Source organism: Tachyglossus aculeatus, unplaced genomic scaffold, assembly GCF_015852505.1.
Source record: "Tachyglossus aculeatus isolate mTacAcu1 unplaced genomic scaffold, mTacAcu1.pri SUPER_34, whole genome shotgun sequence".
NCBI classification, from domain to species: domain Eukaryota; kingdom Metazoa; phylum Chordata; class Mammalia; order Monotremata; family Tachyglossidae; genus Tachyglossus; species Tachyglossus aculeatus.
The window spans coordinates 1245428-1266886 of record NW_024044839.1 but is presented as its reverse complement, the minus strand read 5'-3'; the positions used below and the strand labels follow the sequence as shown (position 1 = coordinate 1266886).

The 21459-nt window shown below is 47.9% G+C and overlaps 1 protein-coding gene across 2 annotated transcripts in view; it reads left to right on the top strand.

Annotated features, from left to right (window-relative positions):
• Positions 1-18077: 18077 nt before the first annotated feature.
• The window catches only part of RNF157 (ring finger protein 157), a 39828-nt gene continuing 36446 nt past the window's right edge, over positions 18078-21459 (top strand). For both annotated transcript variants that reach the window (XM_038742105.1, XM_038742104.1), the window contains exon 1: positions 18078-18168. In XM_038742105.1, coding sequence (XP_038598033.1) covers positions 18081-18168 — 88 coding nt within the window. In that variant the 5' untranslated portion in view covers positions 18078-18080. The remainder of the gene's footprint in view (positions 18169-21459) is intronic.

Sequence of the window (21459 nt, the reverse complement as noted above, 5' to 3'; positions counted from 1 at the left end):
TAGACTGTGAGCCCACTGTTGGGTAGGGACTGTCTCTATGTGTTGCCAATTTGTACTTCCCAAGCGCTTAGTACAGTGCTCTGCACATAGTAAGCGCTCAATAAATGCGATTGATGATGATGATGAAGCCAGGATGTTTCTCAGTAGCTTTTGGTAGACAGATTCCCCACCCACAATGAGCTGATAAGTTAGAGGAGCTCACAGTCCAGAGGAAGTGGTAATAAAGTGCAGTAGAATGAAGTGAGAAGTCACAATGTGGTGTGGTCTGTACACACACACATACACATTTTACATTTGTAATGGGGCTCTTCTTGGCTATGGAGACAGGCTAAAAACTTTAATGGCCTCTGAGGGTATCTTGGATGGCACTTCCCATCAGGAGCCACGGACGAGCCCCCGCCCTGAGTTGCCAGGAATAAAAACCTATGTGGAGGAATTAATGACAGCATGGGTGGTTTGCCCAGTGCCACCCACACTCTCTCGCCCCTGCCCGCTGCGTTCCCACGGGAGCCCGGAGCGCAACGAGCGAACAGAGGGGCGGCAGTTAAGCGCACAACAGATGCACCTGCATTTTCTGCCCAGGTTCACTGGCGACGGGAAAAACAGGGACTTGGAAACCCAGGTCTCCTGATTTTTTTTTTTTTTATGGCATTTGTTCAGCAATTACTATGTGTCACACAGTGTTCTAAGCACTGGGGTAAATACAAGTTAACTGGGTTGGACACAGTCCCTGTCCCACCTGGGGCTCTCAATCTCCGTTCCCCAGATCATCAGTAGGACGCTAAAGAGCTGCGAGTGAACGTGAAAAAGATTGAAACTGGATTCTATTTTTGTTTGCAAACTGGGACCTTAGGAAGTTAGGACACACTCGGGCAGGTTTTCAGAAAGGGACCAAATGAGGCATTTTACCTGCTCAGACTTGTACGTTTCTCTTGCGCTAATTGCACCAGAGACACCTGAAACAGAACAGGGCAGGGGCACCCAAAGTAGAGCCAGAAAGTCAAGAACAACCCTCGGCTGATCTTTTCCCGTAATCGCTTGGCACAACGAAAGGGAACGGCCGGCCGTCTCTATGGTCGGGGAACTCAGACAACAAGCAGGCACAAGCCGGGGAAGTAATTGTAGCTGTGAGAAAATAGCGAGAACCACGTATAAGCAAGTGTAGGGACCACGAGATCCGTGAGTAACCTGGCATGTATTGATGCAAAAGATTTCAGACAGGACGGGTTAATGCTGCAAAAACCGAGAAGGAGCTTTAGTTAATGAAGTCGGAAAGCAGTGAGGCTGCAAACGTCAAAATAGCAGAACGGATTATTGTCAAGGCATAATCCTCTGATGTTCCCCGGGCCCTCTGTCAGCAGGTAGGTCCAGCTCAAAGGGGAGGCAGTGATTTCCCCCACCACCACCAAGATGTCTGACCATGTTCTGTTGTCCTCTCCCAGTGCTCTGCACACTGTAATCGCTCAGTAAATACGACTGACTGACTGAACTCCCAGGCTCGTTCAGCACAGCATCCTGGCAAGACTCGAGGGTTTCCAGTCAAGGCTGAAAAGACTCAAAATGGTGGCTCAAGGCCCAGGGGTTTCTAGTCAGGGCTGACAAGACTCAAAGTGACGGCTCGAGACCCAAGGGTTTTCAGTCAGAACAGAAAAGACTCATAATGGTGGTTTAAGACCCGGGGGTTTCCGGGCAGTCAGTCAATCAATTGATTGATGGTGATTTTTGAGCCCTTACTCTGTGTAGAACACTGTATTAAGCACTCAGGGCTTTACAGTCAGGGTTGAAAAGACCCAATGTGGCGGCTCTTTGACAGAATATGGGAAATGTGTCTACTAACTCTGATGTATTATTCTCTCCCAAGCACTTAGTTCAGTGTTCGGCACACAATAAGCATTCAGTAAATACCACTGATTGATAAGTGCGTACGAACATGCTCTGGAAAAGTGCTCAGATGAGAGCAGGAGAGTAGGGACGAGAGAATCAAGAGGGGAAGACCTCCTTTGAAGGTGGGTAGTAATAATACCAATATATGTCATGTGCTTAGTATCTTCTGGGTTAGAGACAAGATAAATCAGGTCCGTCACAGTCCCTGTCCCATCTGGGACTCACAGCCTAAGTAGGAGGAAGAACAGGAATTGAATCCCCATTTTGTAGATGAGGAAACCGTGGAACAGAGAAGTGAAGAGACTTGCCCGAGGTCACATAGCAGGCAAGTGGCAGAGATGGGATTTGAACCCAGGTCCCCCAACTCCTAGGCCCAGGCGCTTTCCACTAGGCCGGGCTGCTCCTGTCAGCTCCCCACTCCAATTTTCCTCCCTGCATTGCTAGCTGGGTAGCATTAACAGGGAGGAAAAGGGAAAAGGGGAAGACCCAGTTGGTGCCCACAGCAGTTAGGACCCCTGCTCCTGTGTGGCCTCATGGAAAGAGTCGAGACTGCTTGTACATATCTATTCTATTTATTTTATTTTGTTAGTATGTTTGGTTTTGTTCTCTGTCTCCCCCTTTTAGACTGTGAGCCCACTGTTGGGTAGGGGCTGTCTCTATATGTTGCCAACTTCCCAAGGGCTTAGTACAGTGCTCTGCACACAGTAAGCGCTCAATAAATACGATTGATTGATTGATTGAGACCTGAGGACCTGGACTTTAATTCATTCATTCATTCATTCATATTTATTGAGCGCTTACTGTGTGCAGAGCACTGTACTAAGAGCTTGGGAAGTACAAGTTGGCAATGTATAGAGACGGTCCCTATCCAACAGTGGGCTCACAGTCGAGAAGGGGGAGACAGACAACAAAACAAAACATATTAACAAAATAAAATAAATAGAATAAATATACACAAATAAAATAAATAAATGGAGTAATAAATACTTACACACATCTATACCTATATACAGGTGCTGTGGGGAGGGGAAGGAGGTAAGGTGGGGGGAATGGGGAGGGGGAGGAAGGGGAGAGGAAGGAGGGGGCTCAGTGTGGGAAGGCCTCCTGGAGGAGGTGAGCTCTCAGTAGGGCCTTGAAGGGAGGAAGGGAGCGAGCTTTAATCCCAGCTCTGCCACTCACCTGCTGTGTGACCTTGCGCATGTCACTTCACTTCTCCGTACCTGCATTTCCTCGTCTGCAAAATGGGGATTCAATTCCTGTCCTTCCTCCCCCTTAAACAGGGGGCCCAAGGCAGAACAGGAACTGTCCCCCACCGGATTATTTACTGTGTCTGCTCCAATGCTAAGTACAGTGCTTAACACAGAGTAAGCGCTTAACAGATAGCACAATTATTATCATTGTTACAGTGCTCTGCCCACAGTAGAAGCTCAGTCAAGATGATTGATTCCAAACAGACAGCGAGCTCTCTTAATGCTGTGATTCTGGGGATTCGACCAGAGGTGGGTAGTGGTGATTACAGGGATTCTTTGTGCCAATATGGATTCAATCGATCAGCATGAAGCAGCCTGGGCTAGTGGATAGAGCATCGGTCCTGGGAGTCAGAAGGACCTGGGTTCTAATCCCGGCTCTGCCACTCATCCTTCGTGACCATGGGCAAGTCACTTCACTTCTCTGTGCCTCAGTTCCTTCATCTGTAAAATGGGGATGGAGACTGTGAGCCTCATGTGGGACAGTGACTGTGTCCTCCCTGATTAGCTTGTATCTACCCCAGCGCTTAGTACAGTGCCTGGCACATAGTACGTGCTTAACAAACACCGTAGGAAAAAAAAAATCAGTCAATCTTTGGTACTTATCGAACACTTACTGTATGCAGAGCACTGTACTAAACGCTTGGGAGAGGACGACACAGCCGAGTTGGAAGACATGTTCTCTGTCCCCAAGGAGCTAGTGGCAGAAGCAGTGAGGTCATCTTTGCTTTGAGTTCTTGGGATGAAAGGTATTCCAGGTACAAGGTGTAATTAATACAGGGTGTTATTAAGGTAATCTGAAAGGACAATGTACAAGAAGCAGAGGAAAGCACAAGCACTAATGACAATAATAATACACCGGTTGTGCCAGGAAGAAAAGTTCTCGTTAGGTTAATGGCTCAAGTGATCTCGGCTGCACTGTTGGTCATTCGGGGTGAGCGGCAGGGCTCCCCAGAATTTCCTCCGAGGAAGATAATGAAGAACGCATCGGGTACGAGGGAGGGAGTCGATCCAGAGACAGGAACACCGGAGTCGAGTCTTTAGGCTGGGCAGAGGAGGGCTTATCGCAGGGACATCTAAGTGCTCTCCGATGCAGGGTGATCTGTTTCCAGTAAACTCCGTTAAAGAGACTGCATGCTCCAGGGACTCTGTAACAGGGAAACTAGACTGGAAGGGAAGCAGAGAGGGAGAGGGAGGGTGTCTGAGCATTGATAGGGGCAGTGTGGCCCAGCAGAAAGAGCTTGGGCCTCAGAGTCGGAGGCCCTGAGTTCTGATCCCAGCTCCACCACTTTCCTGCTTCACTTCTAGGTGCCTCAGTTTCCTCATCTGCAAAATAGGGATTCAATCCCCTTTTTCCCTCCTTACTCTGTGAGCTCCATGTGGAACCTGATTCTTTGGTAACTGTGTTTTGTGCAGCGCTGGGCACACGGTGAGCATTTAACAATAACCACAGTTGTTATTCTTATTATCATGTGGGTGGTTTTTTTTGTAGCATTTATTAAGCGCTTACTATGTGCAAAGCACTGTTCTAAGCGCTTGGGAGGTTACCAGGTGATGAGGTTGTCCCACGTGGGGCTCACAGTCTTAATCCCCATTTTACAGATGAAGGAACCGAGGCCCAGAGAAGTGAAGTGACTTGCCCAAAGTCACCCAGCTGACAAGTGGCAGAGCTGGGATTTGAACCCATGACCTCTGACTGCAAAGCCCGTGCTCTTTCCACTGAGCCACGCTGCTTCTCACAGTGTTGCTGACTCTACCCTGGACTCAGTGTCTTTTTGAGGCGAGGGCTGTGAAAGGAACAGAGAGGAGACCCCACAAAATATAGAAAGAAAAGGTGATTAGAGAGAAAGAGTCCGGGGCTCCTGGAAATGATACTGATTAAGCACTTGCATTGGGATAAATGCTGAGATAGAGTCAAGACAATCAGTCAGCCGGTCAATGGAATTTATTGCTTACTGTGTGCAGAACACTGTTCTAAGCTCTTGGGAGAGTACAACAGAACAATATGAGGCACATTCCCCACCCACAGTGAGCTTACAGTCTAGAGGGGGAGACAGGCATTAATATAAATAAATACATTACTATCAGCTAGGCCTACTTTGACCCCCACACTGTCTGAGAGAGAAAACAGGGATCTACGCCCCATTTTGCAGATGAGGAAACTGAGATTCAGAGGAATAAGGGCCTTGCCCCGGGTCACGGGGCAGGGCGGTGGCAGAGCCGGGACTAGAGCCCAGGTCTCCTGACTCCCGGCCCTCACGCGCTCTCCGCTAGGCTTAACTGTCTCCCGGCTGATTCAGGGAGGATTGGGATCACCCCCGAGGGTCTGGGATCCCTGTTTCCGGGCATGAAGGGGGAGAGGAGTGTGGTGTGGGGGTGGGGGGCAAGGTTCAGACTTAATAGTTGTCCGTGGGACAACTTGATCACCTTGTAACCTCCCCAGCACTTAGAACAGTGCTTTGCACATAATAAGCACTTAATAAATGCTATTATTATTATTATTATTATTATTATTATTATTAATAGTTTGGCCTCTGCCACACCCCTAACTGCAAAATCAGGTGACACCACTGGGAATGTTGCCAGTTCCCAGAAGCTCCCCTTCCACCCCGGAAGTGCCGTTCATTCATTCATTCAATCATATTTATTGAGCGCTTTCTGTGTGCAGAGCACTGTACTAAGCGCTTGGGAAGTACAAGTTGGCAACATTTAGAGACGGTCCCTACCCAACAATAGGCTCACAGTCTAGAAGGGGGAGACAGACAACAAAACAAAACATGTGGACAGGTGTCAAGTCATCAGAATAAATAGAAATAAAGCTAGATGCACATCATTAACAAAATAAACAGAACAGTAAATATTTACAAGTAAAATAAATAGAGTAATAAATCTGTACAAACGTATATACAGGTGTTGTGGGGAGGCGAAGGAGGTAGGGCGGGGGGGATGAGGGGAAGGGGAGGAAAAAGGGGGCTCAGTCTGGGAGCTATTTCCACTAGCATCATATTTAGGTGAAAAAAGTAAAGTTTCTCCCTTTGAATGAATGGGTTGTCTTTCTCGGGAAGGTTATCAAGCCATGTGCAAGAAGACTCCCCTGACTTCTTTCTTCACGGGAGTGCTGTGGGCTGCTGCAGCAGAAAACTGGTCCGGAGCCTGCTGCTGTTCGTCACTGAGCTCAGGAGCCTTTCTCCGGTTGAGGGGCATTGGCTGATCTTTTTCTGTTTATTTGTTTCTGTGGTCTGTAGTAAGCGCTTACTATGTGCCAAGCACTGAATTCAGCTCTGGAGTAGATACAAGCTAAGGGTTGGACGCAGGTCCTGTCCCACGAGGTGCTCACAGTCTTAATCCCCATTTTACAGCTGAGGTCACTGTGGCACAGAGGAGTGAAGTGACTTACCCAGTGTCACACAGTAGATGAGTGGCAGAGCCGGAATTAGAACCCAGGTCCTTCTGAATCCCAGGCCTGGGCTCTATCCACGAGGCCTCGCTTCTTCGCCACTCTGTTTTGCCAGGGCCAAGACAGGTCGGTTGCCTTTCTCTTCTCTTTCACGTGCCATCCAATTCTTCCCCCTTACCCACCTCACCTCCAAATCTTTCCATCCCTTTGCCTCCCCCAAGCTGTAATAAAAATGCTCTCACGCCTATTCTGGAATCACCAGAAAAAATCTGGAGATTTGTCTCTCTAAGAAGGTGGAGATTATTTTTTTCCCTCGCCTCAGGGCCTACGGATGTCTGAAACCAGGCCTGCTCGTCAAATCCTCAAGGGCAGGGTGCAGGGACTTTAACTTTTATCACCTGCTTCCTGCACCCAAAACAGTGCTCTGCCCAGAGTAAATGCTCGACGAATCCTGATGACTGAAGTGACTCCCTGTATATATGTATATATGTTTGTACATATTTATTACTCTATCTATTCTATTTTGTTAGTGTGTTTGGTTTTGTTCTCCGTCTCCCCCTTTTAGACTGTGAGCCCACTGTTGAGTAGGGACTGTCTCTATATGTTGCCAACTTGTACTTCCCAAGTGCTTAGTACAGTGCTCTGCACACAGTAAGCGCTCAATAAATGCGATTGATTGATTCATTGATTGATTCCCCACTTGCTCCTGGAAAGGCAGGCTTTGCCCAAATGGAGCGGTTTCCCAGAGGTCAAAGGTCGGGCCATTCCCCCTTCAGCCAGACCCTTCCCCAGGACAGCAGTGGGTACTTTCTGTGCTAGGCTGCTGTCTGCCCGGAACAGGCCAAGGTAGCGATAAGCCACATTTTGTGTGGTTTTGTGTGTCCCCTGGGGGAAGGTGAGGCTTTGTCAGTGATTGCCCATGTCAAGGCAGAATCTTCTCCAGCTTCTAAGGACGGGGCCCTCCGATCTGAAGGCCGGCGGCGGGTTCTCATCTGGGAGTGAAGTGTGTCACTCCTGACTGCCTCTCCATCAGTCAATCATATTTACCATGTGCAGAGCACTGCAGTAAGTGCTGGGTAGAGTACAGTAGAACAATATAACAGACATTCCCTGCCCACAGTGAGTTTAGAAGTGGAGACAGACATTAATGTAAATCAATGGATTAAGATAATAATTGTGGTATTTGTTAAGCACTTACTGTGTTCCAGGCACTGTACTAAGCGCTGGAGGGGATACAAGCAAATCGGGTTGGATACAGTCCCTGTCCCACATGGGGCTCACAGTCTTAATATCAATCAATCAATAGTATGTATTGAGCGCTTACTGTGTGCAGAGCACTGTACTAAGCGCTTGGGAAGTACAAGTCGGCAACACATAGAAACAGTCCCTACCCAACAGCGGGCTCACAGTCTAGAAGGGGGAGACAGAGAACAAAACCAAACATACTAACAAAATAAAATAAATAGAATAGATATGTACAAGTAAGATAAATAAATAAATAGAGTAATAAATATGTACAAACATATATACATATATACAGGTGCTGTGGGGAAGGGAAGGAGGTAAGATGGGGGGGATGGAGAGGGGGACGAGGGGGAGAGGAAGGAAGGGGCTCAGTGTGGGAAGGCCTCCTGGAGGAGGTGAGCTCTCAGTAGGGCCTTGAAGGGAGGAAGAGAGCTAGCTTGATGGATGGGCAGAGGGATTGGGGGCATTCCAGGCCCGGGACATAAGTGCCATGGGGCTGGGAGGGGGATGAATTAAGGGAGCAAGTCAGGGTGACACAGAAGGGAGTGGGAAATGAGGAAAAGTGGGGCTTAGTCGGGGAAGACCTCTTGGAGGATATTTGCCTTCAGTAAGGCCTTAAAAGCGGAGAGAGTCATCATCTGTCGGATGTGAAGAGGGAGGGCATTCCAGGCCAGAGGCAGAACGTGGGCGAGAGGTTGGCCCACTCTGGGCCCGTGGACCGGGCAATCATGGCACCTTGCTGCCCTCAGCCTTCTGGATAATTCAGTCTCTGATGCTCAAGAAGGGGAAGGAGCGCCCATCTCCAGCAGTTCGTACCCCGGAAGTGCGTTGTGTAGCTATGAGGGCTTGGGCTGATCCATCTACACTCCCTTGCCCTGTCACTACTGTAGACCACCCCACAAACTCCTGGCTGGGGGGTGGGGAGGGAAGGTCAAGAATACCCCTATTGAGGTGTGGGAGCCAACTGTTGTTTTCTCAGAAAATCCTCACTGAGGAGGAAATAAAACACTAATGAAATCCTCTCTGAGGAAAGACTAATTGCTACATTAACCAGTTGACACTGGTGTTTATTTCAGTCATTCGATCAATAGTATTTATTTAGCACTTATTACATGCAGAGCACTGTCTTAAGCACATGGGAGAGTACAGTAGTTTGTAAACTGAGGGCAGGGATCATTCTACCACCTCAACTGTATTGTACTCTCCCAACTGATAGATTATTATTACTAATAATAATAACTGTGGTGTTTGTAAAGGCCTTACTAGGCACCAAACACTGAACTAAGCGCTGGGGTAGACACATGGCAAGGAGAGTACAGTAGTTTGTAAACTGAGGGCAGGGATCATTCTACCACCTCAACTGTATTGTACTCTCCCAACTGATAGATTATTATTACTAATAATAATAACTGTGGTGTTTGTAAAGGCCTTACTTGGCACCAAACACTGAACTAAGCGCTGGGGTAGACACATGGCAATAATCAGGTCCCACATGGGACTCACATTCCAAGTAAGAGGGAGCATAGGTACTGAATCCGCATTTTGCAGATGAGGGAATTGAGGTACAGAGAAGTGAAGTGATTTGCCCGAAGTCACACAGCAGGTAAGTGGTGGAGCTGGATTAGACCCCAAGTCCTCTGGCTCCCAAACCCGTGCTCTTTCCATTAGGCCATGCTGCTTCTCTGTTGATTACAATAGTGGGTTTTTTTTTATGGTATTTCTTAACGGCTTACTATGTTGTCAAGCACTGGGGTAGATGCAAAGTTGATCAGGTTGGACAGACTCCCCGTCCCACATGGAGCTCACGGTCTAAGTTAGAAGCCACGGTCTCTGCTCTCAAGGAGCTTACAACCTAGCACGGGAAACAGACACTTCAATAATTACAGTTTAGAGGAAGTAGTAGAATGTATAAGATACGCGTGAGTAAGCAAGCCTCCTGGAGGAGGTGTGATCTCCGAAGGGCTTTTGAAGATGGGGAGCGCTGTGTTCTGTTGAAAATGAAAATGAAAATAATTTATTTTATTTTGTTAGTATCATGTTTGGTTTTGTTCTCTGTCTCCCCCTTTTAGACTGTGAGCCCACTGTTGGGTAGGAACTGTCTCTATGTGTTGCCAGCTTGTACTTCCCAAGCGCTTAGTACAGTGCTCTGCACACAGTAAGCGCTCAATAAATACGATTGATGATGATGATGAAAGGGGAGGGAGCAAACCAGAGGTCGGGGTGGGAGAGATGAGAATAAGGCACAGAGATAGGGAGTCGGAAGGACCTGGGTTCTAATCCCCACTCCCCCCGTTTTTCTGCTGTGCAACCTTCGCCAAGTCACTTCACTTCTCTGGCCTCAGTTCCCTCATCTTGTAAAATGGGGATGAAGACCGTGAGCCCTATGTGGGTCATGGACTGTGTCCAACCTGATTAGTTCGTATCTACCCCAGCGCTTAGTACATTGCCTGGCACATAGTAAGCACTTAGACAAGTACCTTTTTTTTTAAAAAAAAAAAGATAGGCTAGCTTGAGTGTTGTTCAAGTGTAAAGAGGAAGGAAGCATTTGTGGAGAAACCCCATTTATAGTACTGTACACATCAGAATGGAGAAACGACCGGAATAGAAAGTCGGGGCAAAAGCATGATTCATCATTGTAAGAAATAACAAACATTTTTTGCAGTGGGTCGGTTTGGTTTGAAGCTCCTTGTGGGCAGGGATCATGTCTACTAATTCTGCTGTGTTATACTTTCTCAAGCATTTAGTACAGTGCTCTGCGTACAGTAAGTGCTCAATAAACACTGTTGATTAATTGAGGCCAATGGAAGAGGAGTCAGATTCCCTGGCCTCCTGGGACATGAATTCTAGGATTAAAAATATGGAGCAGAACAGGTTTTAGGGCTGGGAAAATGAAACGTTCACCCTCTCAGATTGTAAGCTCCCGGAGGGTGGGCAGGATGTATCTTGCTTTTAGTGTACCCCCTCAAATTCTTACTACAGGGCTTTGCACTCAGTCGGGTGGGGGGTATTAAATAATAGTTGTGGAATTTGATGTGTTTACTCTGTGCCGAGCACGTGGTCTAGTGGCTAGGGCCTGGGAGTTAGAAGCACGTGGGTTCTGATCCTGGCCCCACTACCTGTCTGCTGTGTGACCGTGGGTAAGTCATTTCACTCCTCTGGGCCTCAGTTCCCTCATCTGTAAAATGGGATTAAGACTGTGAGCCCCACATGGGACAGGAACTGTGTCCAACTTGATGACCTTGTATCTATCCCAGTGCTTAGACCAGTGCCTCGTGTATAGTAAGCACTTAAATATCATTTTAACAAGAAGCACTGTACGAAGCACTGTGCAAGATAATCAGGTCAGAAAAGAGTCCCTGCCCTACATGGGGTTCACAGTCAAAGGAGGATAGATTGTGAACTCCTCGAAGGACAGGGTCCGTATCTAATTCCCACCTGCATACTCTTTCCTAGTGCTGAATACAGCATTCTGTGCACAGCAAGCACTTAATTCATTCAATCATATTTATTGAGCACTTATTGTGTGCAGAGCACTGTACTAAGCGCTTGGGAAGTACAGGTTGGCAACATATAGAGACGGTCCCTACCCAACAGCGGGCTAACAGTCTAGGAGCACTTAATAAATACTATGAGGGGGAAGAGGTATTTGTCCTCCTTTTTATATATAATGAAATTGAGGTAAGTGACTTGCCCAAGGTCACACAGAAGGCAAACATCAGTTTCTGGATTAGAATCCAGCTCCTTTGACTCTGCGGCCCAGACTCTTTCTACGAGGCCACACTGAAGGGGACTGTGGAAAGAAATCTGCATCAGCGCTTGGCTGACGGTAGGTTGGAGAAGCAGTGTGGCTCAGTGGAAAGAGCACGGGCTTAGGGAGTCAGAGGACATGGGTTCGAATTCCGACTCCACCGCTTGTCAGCTATGTGATGTGACCTTGGGCAAGTCACTTAACTTCTCTGGGCCTCAGTTCCCTCATCTGTAAAATGGGGACTAAGACTGTGAGCCCCATGTGGGACAACCTTGATCACCTTGTATCCCCCCCAGTGCTTAGAACAGTGCTTGGCACATAGTAAGCGCTTAACAGATACCACCGTTATTATTATTATTGGTCTGCGCGACCTGAGCCAGTATTCGTTGTGGGCAGGGAACGTGTCTACCAGTTCTGTTTTATTTTCCCAAGTGCTCAGTGCAGTGCTCTGCACACAGCGCTCAAAAAGTATGATTGAGTGATCCCTGGCCAGGGGTTGTGTAGCATTACATCTGTCAGTAAATCAGTGGTGCCGATTGAAACTCTACTGTGTGCAGAGCACTGTACTACCTAGGAAGCGCTTAATAAATGCCATCATTATTATTATTATTATTATTATTACTAGGTGCTTGGGAGAGTACAAGTGAGATCCTTGCCCTCAAGGAGCTTAGAGTCCAGAGGGAGAGGATTGCATCTGTCAATCTTCCAGGTTGCAGGATCAACCAGGTGGAAGCAGGCATGGCCCAGTGGATAGAGCAGTGTCAGAACGACCTGGATTCTCTGTGCCTCAGTTACCGCATCTGTAAAATGAGGCTTAAGACTGTGACCTGCAAATGGAACAAGTACTGTATCCAACCTGAATAGCTTGTATCTCCCCCAGCGTGTAGTACAGTGCCTGGCACAAAGTAAGCGCTGAACAGATGCGATAAAAAAAAACAAAAACGTGACTATTTCGTGGTCCCTGCATGCTGCAGGGGAGAAGACTGGTGTCAATTTCATCTATGCCATCTGGGACTTAAACGACCTTACGCGATCACTGTGCCTCTCAGCAGCCTGGCTTTCAAGAAGGCAGTTTGTGAGCTTCTGCACCTGGTTCTGTAAATCTCTCCACACTGGAATCGGGCTCCCTGGTCCAAACGGGAGCGCATAGGGACTGAGAGACCGCATAGGGACTGAGAGACGGGAGAACCTTAGTTCTAGGCCTGGCCCTGCCCCTGACCTGCTGTATGACTTTGGGCAAAATTCTTAACCTCTCTGGACCCCCATTCTACATCTGCAAAATGGGGTTAATCATACCCATCTGTCCTTACTCAATCAATCAATCAATCGTATTTATTGAGCACTTACTGTGTGCAGAGCACTGTACTAAGGGCTTAGGAAGTACAAGTTAGCAACATATAGGACAGTCCCTACCCAACAGTGGGCTCACAGTCTGAAAGAGGGAGACAGACAACAAAACCAAACATACTAACAAAATAAAATAAATAGAATAGATATGTACAAGTAAAATAAATAGAGTAATAAATATGTACAAATATATATATATATATATATATATATATATATATATATATATATACTCCACAAGGACAGTGCTTGGCACATAGTAAGCGTTTACAAATAGCATTCTTCTTCTTCTTAGGATAAGTCAGGTGTTGGGTTCCAGCATTAGAGATGATTGACAGCTGGGAATCTGGGCTCAGTCCTCAGGGGGTGAAGCAGGGGAGGTGGGGGTGGGTGGGGAGAGGGGGTTCGTTCATAGCCCAAGCTTCTGCTCCATCCTCCGGCCTCTGAAAAGAGGAAACTTAATGGCCCAAACCCCAATTCTAGAACTTCTGGTGTTTGTTTTTAGGAGATTTTGGTTGTCTAAACTTCCCACTGTGGCTCTCTGCTTTCTATGGGTCACAATTCAGTTGTCAAGTTCATGGGAACTCATTAATATTAATAATTGTTATCATTAATATTATTAATAAAATTATGAGACCCCATGAATAATGAGACTGAGTAGTGGTATTTCTTAAGTGCTTATTCAGTGCCAAGCGCTGGGGTAAGAACAATCATCATCATCATCATCATCAATCGTATTTATTGAGCGCTTACTGTGTGCAGAGCACTGTACTAAGCGCTTGGGAAGTACAAGTTGGCAACATATAGAGACAGTCCCTATCCAACAGTGGGCTCACAGTCTGAAAGGAGGAGACAGAGAACAAAACCAAACATACTAACAAAATAAAATAAATAGAATAGATATGTACAAGTAAAATAAATAAATAGAGTAATAAATATGTACAAGCATATATACATATATACAAGATATAATCAGATCAGGCGCGTTCCTCCTATCACATGGAGCTTACAGTCTAAGAGGGAAGGAAGAACAGCTATTTCATTCCCATTTTCCAGATGCATAGGGTGAGGCACAGGGAAGCTGAGTGACATCCCCAAATTCACACACTAGGTGCTCAATCAGTGATATTTATTTAGCGTTTACTATTTAGACTTGGTCGACACGTTCTCTGTCCTCAACAACCTTACAGTCTAGGGGACGTGGTGGAGCTAGAATTAGAACTCAAGTCCGTACTCTCAATCCTGTACTTTACCCAACAGGCTGCATTGCTCCTTTCTCCCTGTCACGCCAGGTATGACTCGTTTTTCTTTGGGGTGGGTTCATTTTTTAAATGCAATTTCTTGTCGTGAGGCGGGAGTTTGCAGGCTAAAGGTTAAAGGGATAAGAGTGCTGTGAGCGCTTCTGTCTTCTTCAGACTTAGTTGGGAATCCCACACGGGACAAGGACTCATTGAATTATCCCGTTATCTTCCCCAGTACGTACTACAATCCTAGGCGTGTAGTAGACACTTCACAAATACACAATTATTGTCATTCTTCAGGGCTGATCCTCTCAGCCTTGGGATCCACGTGAATTGCTGCTGCTGGAATCGTATGGGACGAAGGGGGTTAAAGTAGTAGCAGTTGCAGCAGAGTACAACCCTGCATGTTTTTCAATCATCCAAACACACTTCCACCGAGTTAACCCTCCCAGCTACCAGGAATTTGCAAAGGACTCGGAAAACCTTGGGGTTAAGGAATTAGCTCCCCCCTTCCCTGCCAAGTGTTAATCCCAAATAATCCGCAGTCTGCCCCTCTGGACATCCTTCAACCCGGGCTGAGGAGGGAGAATTGAGACCACAGAGAGAGTAAATGCTCTTGGGAGAGGTTTGTTTTTATTTTTTAATGCATGGAGGGCCTTGAGGTTAGACTCTGTGGCCATCCCCAAAGATTTACTTGAGGAAATCCAGCCGGGGGTGGAAGGGGGGGTCTGGGAGTAGCTGCCACACATGGAGACCAGGAGGTGCAAACCTCTGCGTTTCCTGACTCTGGGAATTACCAGTTTTTAAATCAAATTGGGGAGGAGACCAGGAGACCCTGAGGGGTTTTTTCAGCTTGGAAATGCTTCCACCCTGCTGAGATTTCTCCTCTGACAGGGCACTTTTCCCAGCTCCACGTTTCTCTGCTGTCAGTCTCCCCCTTGGCCCCCACCCCCAGCTCCTGAAACCCTTGTGCTTATAATAAAATTAGTATTTGTTCATTCATTCATTCAATCGTATTTATTGAGCACTTACTGTGTGCAGAGCACTGTACTAAGCGCTTGGAGAGTACAATAGGGCAACAGTTAGAGACAAGCCCTACCCAACAGTGGGGTCATAGTCTAGAACGGGGGAGACAGCAAACAAAAAAAAAACCAAGTAGGCATCAATAACAAAAAAAAAACCAAGTAGGCATCAATAGCATCAAAATAAATAAATAAAATTAGAAATATATTCCCATCATTAATAAAATTAATAGAATAATAAATATGTACAGATATACACCAGTGCTGTGGGGCAGGGAGGGGTATAGCAGAGGCAGGGGATAGGGGAGGAGGAGCAGAGGAAAATAATAAATAATAATAATGATGGCATTTATTAAGCACTTACTATATGCAAAGCACTGTTCTAAGTGCTGGGGAGGTTACAAGGTGAAAGGGGGGCTCAGGTTGGGAAGGCCTCCTGGAGGAGGTGAATTCATTGTTGACTATGTCAGTGCTTAGAACAGTGCTTGGCATTCATTCATTCAATTGTATTTATTGAGCGCTTACTGTGTGCAGAGCACTGTACTAAGCGCTTGGGAAGTACAAGTTGGCAACATTTAGAGACGGTCCCTACCCAACAGCGGGCTCACAGTCTAGAAGGGGGAGACAGACAACAAAACAAAACATATTAACAAAATAAAATAAATAGAATAAATATGTACAAATAAAATAAAAAAATAGAGTAATAAATACATACAAACATATTGGCACATAGTGAGCGCTTAACAAATGCCCTTGTATTTTTTTATATTGATGTCCATATTTATTTATATTGATGTCCATTGAGAAGCAGCGTGGCTCAGTGGAAAGAGCCCGGGCTTGGGATTCAGAGGTCATGTGTTCTAATCCCGGCTCCGCCACTTGTCAGCTGTGTGACTTTGGGCAAGTCGCTTCACTTCTCTGTGCTTCAGTGACCTCATCTGGAAAATGGGGATGAAGACTTTGAGCCCCCTGTGGGACAACCGGATCACTTTGTAACCTCCCCAGCACTTAGAACAGGGCTTTGCACATAGTAAGTGCTTAACAAATATTATTATTATTATTATTATTATTATTATTCACGGGCTTTGGAGTCAGAGGTCCGGGGTTCAAATCCCAGCTCCGCCAGTTGTCAGCTGGGTGACTTTGGGCAAGTCACTTCACTTCTCTGGGCCTTAGTTGCCTCATCTGTAAAATGGGGATGAAGACGGTGAGCCCCCTGTGGGACAACCTGATCGCCTTGTAACCTCCCCAGCGCTTAGAACAGGGCTTTGCACATAGGAAGTGCTTAATCAATGCCATTATTATTGTTATTATAAATAGGACTGAATGACTGACTGATTCATTCATTCATTCATTCAATCGTATTTATTGAGCACTTACTGTGTGCAGAGACTGACTGATTCATTCATTCAATCGTATTTATTGAGCGCTTACTGTGTGCAGAGACTGACTGACTGATTCATTCATTCATTCAATCAATCGTATTTATTGAGCGCTTATTGTGTGCAGAGACTGACTGATTCATTCATTCCTTCAATCAACCGCATTTATTGAGCGCTTATTGTGTGCAGATACTGACTGACATTCATTCAATCGTATTTATTGAGTGCTTACTGTGTGCAGAGACTGACTGACTGATTCATTCATTCATTCAATCGTATTTATTGAGCGCTTACTGTGTGCAGAGACTGACTGATTCATTCATTCATTCAGTCGTATTTATTGAGCGCTTACTGTGTGCAGAGACTGACTGACTGATTCATTCATTCTCTGTCTCCCCCTTTTAGACTGTGAGCCCACTGTTGGGTAGGGACTGTCTCTATGTGATGCCAATTTGTACTTCCCAAGCGCTTAGTACAGTGCTCTGCACATAGTAAGCGCTCAATAAATACGATTGATTGATTGATTCATTCATTCATTCATTCAATCGTATTTATTGAGCGCTTACTGTGTGCAGAGACTGACTGATTCATTCATTCATTCAATCGTATTTATTGAGCGCTTACTGTGTGCAGAGACTGACTGAGTGATTCATTCATTCAATCTTATTTATTGAGCGCTTACTGTGTGCAGAGACTGACTGACTGATTCATTCATTCATTCAATCGTATTTATTGAGCGCTTACTGTGTGCAGAGACTGACTGAGTGATTCATTCATTCAATCGTATTTATTGAGCGCTTACTGTGTGCAGAGACTGACTGACTGATTCATTCATTCATTCAATCGTATTTATTGAGCGCTTACTGTGTGCAGAGACTGACTGATTCATTCATTCAATCAATCGTATTTATTGAGTGCTTATTGCGTGCAGAGACTGACTGACATTCATTCATTCATTCAATCGTATTTATTGAGCACTTACTGTGTGCAGAGACTGACTGACTGATTCATCCATTCATTCAATCAATCGTATTTATTGAGCGCTTATTGTGTGCAGAGACTGACTGACTCATTCATTCAATCGTATTTATTGAGTGCTTACTGTGTGCACAGACTGACTCATTCATTCAATCGTATTTATTGAGTGCTTAGGTAGGGACTGTCTCTATCTGTTGCCAACTTGGACTTCCCAAGCGCTCAGTACAGTGCGCTGCACACAGTAAGCGCTCAATAAATACGGATGATGATGATGATACAGAGACTGACTGAATGAATGAATGAAGGAGTGAAGGAGGCGAGGCGGCAGGGCCCCGCCCGGGGGGCGCGCCGCTCCTCCGCACGTGTCCCCGTGCTCCTCCCGCCTTCCCGCCCTCCCGCCCTCCCATTGGCTGGCCGGGGCCCGGTGTTTCCACCCCCGCCTCCCCATTGGCTGTCCGGGGCCCGGCGCTCCCGCCTCCGCCTCCCCATTGGCCGGCCGCGGATGACGTCACGCCTGGGGGTGTCGGCGGCCCGGTGTCCCCCGGACCATGGTGGCGGGAGGCTGCGGGGGTCCCCGCCGCCCGCCGCCATGGGCGCCCTGACCAGCCGGCAGCAGGCGGCCGTGGAGGAGGTGGACATCCCCTGCGGCTCCGTCTACCGCTACCCGCCCAAGTCCGGTGAGGGGCCAAGGCGGGAGGGGCCGGAGCTGGGGTCCGGGGGGCTCCACGTTGGGGGGGGGTCCCTGGGGCGGGGATCCACGGATCCCCAATTTGGGGGTCCCCGGGGATGGGATCCAGGGCTTCCCACTTTGGGTGGGGGGGGTCCCCACGTTGGGAGTTCCCAGGGCTGGGATCCACGGATCCCCAATTTGGGGGTTCCCACGTTGGGAGGTCCCCAGAGGTGGGATGCACGGGTCCTGGGGGTCCCCAGGAATGGGATCGACGGATCCCCAATCTGAGGGTCCCCGGGGGTGGGATCCAGGGGTTCCCACGTTGGGAGGTGCCCAGAGTTGGGATCCACGGGGCCCCGCGTTGGGAGTCCCCAGGAATGGGATCCACGGATCCCCAATCTGAGGGTCCCCGGGGATGGGATCCAGGGGTTCCCACGTTGGGAGTCTCCAGGAACGGGATCCACTGGTCCCCACGTTGGGGGTCCCCAGGAATGGGATCGACGGATCCCCAGTTTGAGGGTCCCCGGGGATGGGATCCAGGGGCTCCCACGTTGGGAGGGCCCCAGAGCTGGGATCCACGGGTCCCCACGTTGGGAGTTCCCAGAGCTGGGATTCACGGATCCCCAATTTGAGGGTCCCCGGGGATGGGTCCAGGGGTCTCCAATTTGAGGGCCCCCAGGGACGGTATCCACGGGACCCCACGTTGGGGGTCCCTAGAGCTGGGATCCACGGGTCCCCATTTTGAGGGGGGGGTCCCCCTGGGGCCAGAGGCTTAGTTGGGGAGGTGGGCTGGGCGGGGCCAGCACGCAGCCGCTCTCGGTTTTTAGCATCTGGTCAGCTCCCACCCGCAATTCCTTGCAGCAAGAGGGAGATCCCTCCACTGCAGCGTCCGTGGGGCCGAGGCGTGGGGACTGCAGTGGAAGTCATCGCCCTCTTGGGCTGGGCATCGTCGAGTACCTGCGGCACGTCTCTGCCCCCCTCATCACCCCTCCCTTGGCTTTCCCCACAGCCCCCTCCCGGTTGCCCCTGCCACCCCTGGGGTCCCGGGCAGGGGTGCCCCACGTCTCCCCGGTGCAGAGAGCGGCTCTCCGTGCCACATAAATGCCGCATCCTCACCTTGTCTCCTCTGAAAGGGGACCACGCGGGCACGGGGCTCGTGTCAGCCTGGAAATTCTCCCTGGTGTCCGCAACCAGACAGGGAGCCTTCCTCTGCGGCCAAGTTCTTCTCCAGATGGGAAGGCTGTCGGGAGAAGAAACCGTAGATCACCTCAAATCACCTCAGACTGAAATAGTTCCCCTGACAGTGAACTAGCTGGGCTCTCATGCTTCTGCGTGGACATGTGTGTACGCATGTAGGTTGGGGGGGGACAACATGCACATGAGCATGGGCACCTGCAAGTACATACGTGGGTATGCGAGTTTGTGGGGTCGCCTGCATGTGTGTGAACGTGTGGGGAGGTGTGCATTTATGTTGGTGTGTGCACTTTTGTGGGTAGGCGGATGAAGGTTTGTGTGCGTGTACGAATGTGTGTATTTGTCTGGCTTCGTGTGTGTCGCTCCTTTGACCTTCAAATCGGAGTGCTGCCACTCCCTTTTGGATCAGGACTGGCCAGAGAGCTTCTCAGCGCTAATTGACCTCAGCGGGCAGCGGGCTAGCGGGAGAAACGTTAATGGAGCGAATAAGGTCCATCAGCAGTCTGTCTCACCCCTGCCAAGGGAGGGCCTGCGGTGGCGGCATTGGTGGCGGCAGCAGACAATGAGCCCCCTCCTCCCACAGAAGGATCTGGCCCGGCCGGACCCCTCGCTGGCTTCGCGCGCGCTTGCGGGCCAGGAGAGTCTTTGAGGAGCTGCGTGGTTTTAGCAGAGACCTACCCCTCAGTAAAGGAGAGAATTGCATAAGGGCGAAGCCGAATGGGTCATTAATATGCCAACAAGCCTTTAAAAATATGCATCATTTGTCTCTGGGCTGCACAGCTGATTTTGAGGGATGGAACAGCCTTGGATTTCATGGCGTGTAACTCGTCATTAATTAATTAACCATCCAGAAAAGGCTTGCAGGCCTCAGGAGGCAGTGCAGTCTAGTGGAAAGAGCATGGGACTGGAAGCCAGGAGACCTGGGTTCAAGTTCCAGCCGTGCGGCTGGCCTGCTGGGCGACCTTGGGCGGCTCTCCCGCCTTCCCAAACTGCGAGCCCCGCTGTGGCACAGGGACTGTGTCCGATCTCTTTTACCTTGTGCACTTATAATAATAATAATGATGGCATTTGTTAAGCGCTTACTATGTGCAAAGCACTGTTCTAAGCACTGGGGAGGATACAAGGTGATCAGCATAGTAAGTGTTGATTCGATACCATAGTTATTATTCCATTAATAATAAGGGCACATTCGACAACTCTTTGTAGCAGTGGATTTGATGCTAGACAGTAGCATCTAGACTGTAAGGTTATTATGGGCAGGGAATGTGTCAATTCTGTCAAATCAATCGTATTTATTGAGTGCTTACTATGTGCAGAGCACTGTACTAAGCGCTTGGGAAGTACAAGTTGGCAACATATAGAGACAGTCCCTACCCAACAGTGGGCTCACAGTCTAAAAGTGGGCTCACAGTCTAAAAGGGCTCACAGTCGAACTCTCCCAAGCACTTAGTACAGTGGTCTGCACATAGTAAGCACTCAATAAATACCATTGATTAATTGACTGATACCTTAAAGGCATTTTCCCTTTTTTGAGTTTCCAGAACGTTGTTAACATGGACAGTGCACCTCAAGGTATGAATGAACCCCAAATGGTCATTAAAATGACTCTTGGGCTAACATCGTGCAAATGGACAACTTCATTTGTACCCTGCCATGTTCTCTTTAGATAAAAAAGAAATCCAACAATAGCAGTGGTTTTAACATTCCCCCCTGGGTTTACGTAATTGTAACTAAGCTTCTAATCGGAAACCATTTGAGCGAGAAATCATTGCAACAAGATAAATGAACTTCATTCTGAATAGCGAAAGCGCTCCGGGAAAGAAGGATTGGGAGTGGAATTCCCTGTCTGAATTGAGCCTTGGCTTGGCACGTCTGGGAGAAAATATTTTCGGGTCCTGTGCCTGAATATTTTTTTTATAGCATTTATGTGCCAGGCACTGTTCTAAGCACTGTTATCTTGTATCTACCCCAGTGCTTAGTAAAGTCCCTGGCAAATAGTAAGCACTCCAAATAGTAAGCATTCCAAAAAAAGGTTTTAAATCCTGGTAGTGCGTTTTTAAGTTTTGTCCAAATGTTCATGAATATAACTTGGATCAGAAGCCAA